The 4690-nt window shown below is 44.9% G+C and overlaps 1 protein-coding gene across 1 annotated transcript; it reads left to right on the top strand.

Annotated features, from left to right (window-relative positions):
- Window positions 1-958: 958 nt before the first annotated feature.
- Window positions 959-2243, top strand: id1 (inhibitor of DNA binding 1, HLH protein). The gene is made up of 2 exons (XM_084028478.1): window positions 959-1441; window positions 1644-2243. Exons 1-2 carry the CDS (start codon window positions 1079-1081, stop codon window positions 1677-1679), a joined length of 399 nt encoding a protein of 132 aa, XP_083884604.1. The 5' UTR covers window positions 959-1078; the 3' UTR covers window positions 1680-2243.
- Window positions 2244-4690: the final 2447 nt, after the last annotated feature.

Genomic DNA, 4690 nt, shown 5'->3' with positions numbered 1-4690 from the left:
TGACGTCTCCATGGAGACCGCCCGAGCGGCGCCAGGCTGACAGGCGTCAAGGCTCGGATGAATGGGTGACGTCACCGCGCTGGCGCCTGCCAGTCTGCTCGGGCTTGTTTGGACAATCTGGGGGGAAGATTCGGAACAGAGCGATGCGATCTGAGTGCGCACACAAGGCTGAGCACACACTGCAGAAACATGTGAAGGAATCCGCAACGCCGCGGCGCACACTGGGCTTCCTTCAGCACATGCAGAGGCAGGAAGAGGAGAGCAAAAGTGCAGTTTGTGAGCATAAAGAAAGCTTGTGAGTTTTAAAAAAAACAGCCTTTTTTGTGTCCTGGGAATGAGTTTTGCTAAAACAATCAGCAATCTGTCCTCAGATAAATTGAATAAACTGCTAATCTCTTTATTGACTGCATGCCACACAAAAAAGAAGCTTTTTCCTTCACACATATTAACAAAAAAATGATCTTTTCCCCAGATTTCCCACCAGAAGGCTTCCTTTACTGTACTATTGTCAACCACATCTGCAGCCCCATCGACATTTGGTGAGAGGCAAATCTGGGACACGGTGGTATCCTAATTATCATGAGCCATTCATCCTATTCATCCTGTCCCATCCCACACACATTCTCCCAGTGCATACCCAGGCATTCACCACCCCTCCACTGTCCCCGGGCAATCTACACCTGCAGAGTCCCCAAGCCATGGACAGCTGGATTCCCACATATTACCCATAAAAGACACACATTTGTTTCCATTTGTAACGCCATCCCTCAAACAGATTGTAAATCCCGATAACCAGGCGAGAGCAGCCATTGGCCGAGAGGGCTGTTGTGAACCGACCCACCGATGCGAACGCTGCCCTCTCATTGGCCCTCCGCCTTCAAACGGGACAGCTCTGGCACGCCCCCCTGCGCCTGCTCCGCTATAAAGCCGAGGAGGTTTGCCCATGTGGATGTTGCAAACTGTCAACATAACCGTGCCAAGATCTCTTAAGAGGAGGGGGGAAAAGCCTCATTCCACAACGACTTTATCTTTCATCCCTCGACACGTTTGGACTCTACACCTACCACGTCAATCAACGATGAAGGTTGTCGGATCTACCTGCGCCCTGAAGAGCAAGGTCGGCGGCGACGACATGGTGCGCTGCCTGTCCGAGCAGAGCTTGGCCATCGCCAAGTGCAAGATCCCGCTGCTGGACGAGCAGATGAGCGCCTTCCTCCACGACATGAACAGCTGCTACAGCAAGTTGAAGGAGCTGGTGCCCACCCTGCCCACCAACAAGAAGGCGAGCAAAGTGGAGATCCTGCAGCACGTCATCGACTACATCTGGGACCTGCAGGTCGAGCTGGACGAGCCGGAGAAGAGTCGCCAGCTCGCCGCCGGCGGCGTCACCCGCACGCCGCTGACCACCCTGAACGCAGAGATCGCTAGCATCGCAGTGGAGGTAAATAATCTCCTCACATGTGCAGCAATACATTAGTGGATGGTTCAGTGTCCTATAAAGGCAGGGCACCACTGCTATGTGTGTCTTTGAAATGTGCGTAAAAGTGCCAAGCCCGTGCGTAAAATGTACTTTACGCACCAGTTGTGCTTTATATCCACGTAACGCAGATGTACTAATCACGTGTCCCTTCTTTCTCACGCAGAATGGATGCTCGGACGACAGGATTATGTGCCGCTAGGAGCTCGTGGAGCTTCGCACCATCAACCCGTAGCGAGCACCGCGAGGAACGAGCAAGGCTATCGGATGTGACTTCTCCAGCGCATCTCTAAAAAACAACCTTGAACTGTGTAGGGACGTTTCAAACTCCCAATGCTAGAAAAATAACGTCGTGTGGACAAATCCTCTGGCGGCGAGGATCTCCTTCCACCGGGCTCTCGATTGATCAGAGGGCCCCGAGTGGAGAGGAAGAAGAGGACGAGGAAGAAGTCCGGCGGGGGTCCAGATATAGACTGGGTTAGCCGGGGGAAGGGGGACCAAGACATGTTCAGTGCAACCTGCAAAACCTGCGCGTTGCTTGTAGAGTTTCTAAAGAAAGCTAATGTTTCTGTTACGCTCTTTGTATCGTGTATAAACCATATAGAGATATTCAACATGTGAAAGAAAAAAACGTAAAATTTCTCAGATTCCTGAGCGACAAACTGTATTGTATATTACAATGCCACACTATGTGAAGATATTGTTTTCTTACAATGTACCTTATCTGTGTTTTTATTAAAACAAGACGATTATTTTTGAACAAGAACCCTCCTGTGTCATCGTGTGTGTGTGTGTGTGTGTGTGTGATAAACAGGCTACCTGTAGTTTCACTATTGATTCCCTTGAAAAAACGACGCGCATAGTTGTGAAACATGACACTCAGGTGGTTATTGTGGGCTGTTAAAGCCTTATTATCATCGTGACTAATAGCAGGCCCACTCATATATCGCACATCTCGTTGCTGTCTGGTGGAGAGAGAAGTGGCTGTCAATAAAAAAGCCTCCACGTATAGAAGCTGTGAAGTCATTCAGGTACCATGAAGCTGGTGGTCAGCATAATGGCTCGTAGCCAGTTAAATTGGTAATTTGCCTCTCTAAGGGTCATTACGGTATCATATTACAAGAGGAAGTCTCGTGTTAAATCGTCAGCTTTAAACATCTTGACAAATTGAGGGAGGTTGGAAATCAAGTTTAGTATGAAGACACAATCAGTCATGACACATGCATTTTTTTTATTAAATGAGGGTGATTCTACTTAATATTTAACATAAAAAACACGAAAATAAAGTGATTTAATTTGGCGACACCAATTAAATAAATGCGATTAAAAAGCTCCCCTTTAAATGTGCTGCTTCAATATGTTTTCGTGTAAATCAGCAGTTTTTTTAAACATTTTTTTTTGGTCTCCACCGGCACTGCAGGGGTTAAACTGGCTTTGGCGAAGCGATTCGTTATAAGATTTATTCTGTCTCCCTGGTGCAATGTTTTTCCCATTTCCCTGCGGTGCGATGCGCACAGCTGCAGCCCCGGCGTGGCCAGTGTGTGATTGTGTTTGTGTGATAGCTTTGTGCCAAGGGCAGGGGAGGGCGGCGGGGCCCAGACTGAGCGGCGCCTCGGCACACCTGGGGAAGTTCAGGTTAAATAGCTCCACATTCCTCAACACACAGCTGATTGAAACATTAACAAACAGTAATCCACGGGCCAGGCCGCAGATGGGCCGGGAACCACGCCAAGAGAGGGAGAGGGAGAGGGAGAGAGAGAGTGTGTGTGTGTGTGTGTGTGTGTGTGTGTGTGTGTGTGTGTGTGTGTGTGTGTGTGTGTTGCTCTCGGGTAGAGATTCCCACAGTACAGTCTTATGTTCTAAATGTGCTATTAATATATACACTTTTTTTTAATTATTTAAAGAAACACACACTGCTCGAGGTGTTTTAAACAATTATTAAATATGTCCCTTCACACCGAAAAAATTAATTTGTGTCTCTGAATTTCTAATCGCATATAATTGATCTGTAAATCCCTCACATGTAATCTGTGGAGAGAATGAGGACCGGGCTTGTTTGTGGTCTCCACAATACCGGATGTAGTAGAACCTTTAAATCCAATTAGGCTCTTTGGTTCGATATTCGCTTAATTCTTAATTATGATTATTCATTTCACCCCTCGGTCTATAAAGGCGAATGAAGCTCCTGCTTGTAGTCAGCGCCCTCTTGTGACCACGGAAGGAAGTGCAGGATTAAAAGTCTGTATGAGCTGCATTGACTGTGACGTTAGCACATTAGCAGACAACAGCTCCCCCTTCTGGTCTAGTATATATATTACACGTTACATTCATAATACTTGACTACTAGACCTTTACTGGAGTATATAATCCTACATTGTACTTGTACTCCACTACATTTGAGTGGGAAATATTGTACTTCATACTACATTATGCTAATCTAAAATAAATTATGCATTGTTATTAATTAAATGACCAAAACAGCACATAAATTACTTGTACTCAAGTATAGCACTCAAATATTATTTTGCAGTACCTGCACTTCACCGTTTGATGAACCTTGTACTCGTGTACATTTCAGTGAGAGATGATGTACTCTGCATGTATCTGAAATACTACGACTTGTTTCTTCTCAGATTACGGTTTTACATAAAATCAACTAATAAGATAATAATCCTTTATCCTTTAGGATGAGGCCTTTATTAAACTATAATAACTACTTTATTAAACTATGAAACCAGCTCCAGCTGTAAAACTCTCCTGATGATGATGATTAGTAGTATTATCATCTAATAAAGTGTTAATATATCAGTCACAAGTGCCACGTTTTCTGCATATACTACTTCTATATTTGCTAATAATATGTATGTGCTCTCACTTATGTAGAAAACCAGACCTTTACTTGTATTGGAGTATTTTTACCCAATACTTTGTCCATCACAAGTATTTAAATACGGTTATGTCGCTACTTTTACAGGGTGCTTCCTGCGTTCATGTTTTCTACATTATAATTCTATGCTGAAGGGTAATTATGAAAAGCAAAGCAGCTTTTCTTCTAACATTAGATCTTAAGATGGGAATGGATGAATCCTTCGTTGGCATCTTCCCAGAACCCGACAGCGTTGTTTGGTCACGGTGATTATTTTGTAATAAACCGGCTGATATCAGACGGAGTGAATTGCAGTCTCATGCATAAACAACAAAAAAGAGTCAAGG

The sequence above is a fragment of the Eutrigla gurnardus genome (assembly GCF_963514095.1).
Source record: "Eutrigla gurnardus genome assembly, chromosome: 2".
In the NCBI taxonomy this organism is placed as follows: domain Eukaryota; kingdom Metazoa; phylum Chordata; class Actinopteri; order Perciformes; family Triglidae; genus Eutrigla; species Eutrigla gurnardus.
This window is presented reverse-complemented; position numbering and strand designations above follow the sequence as displayed.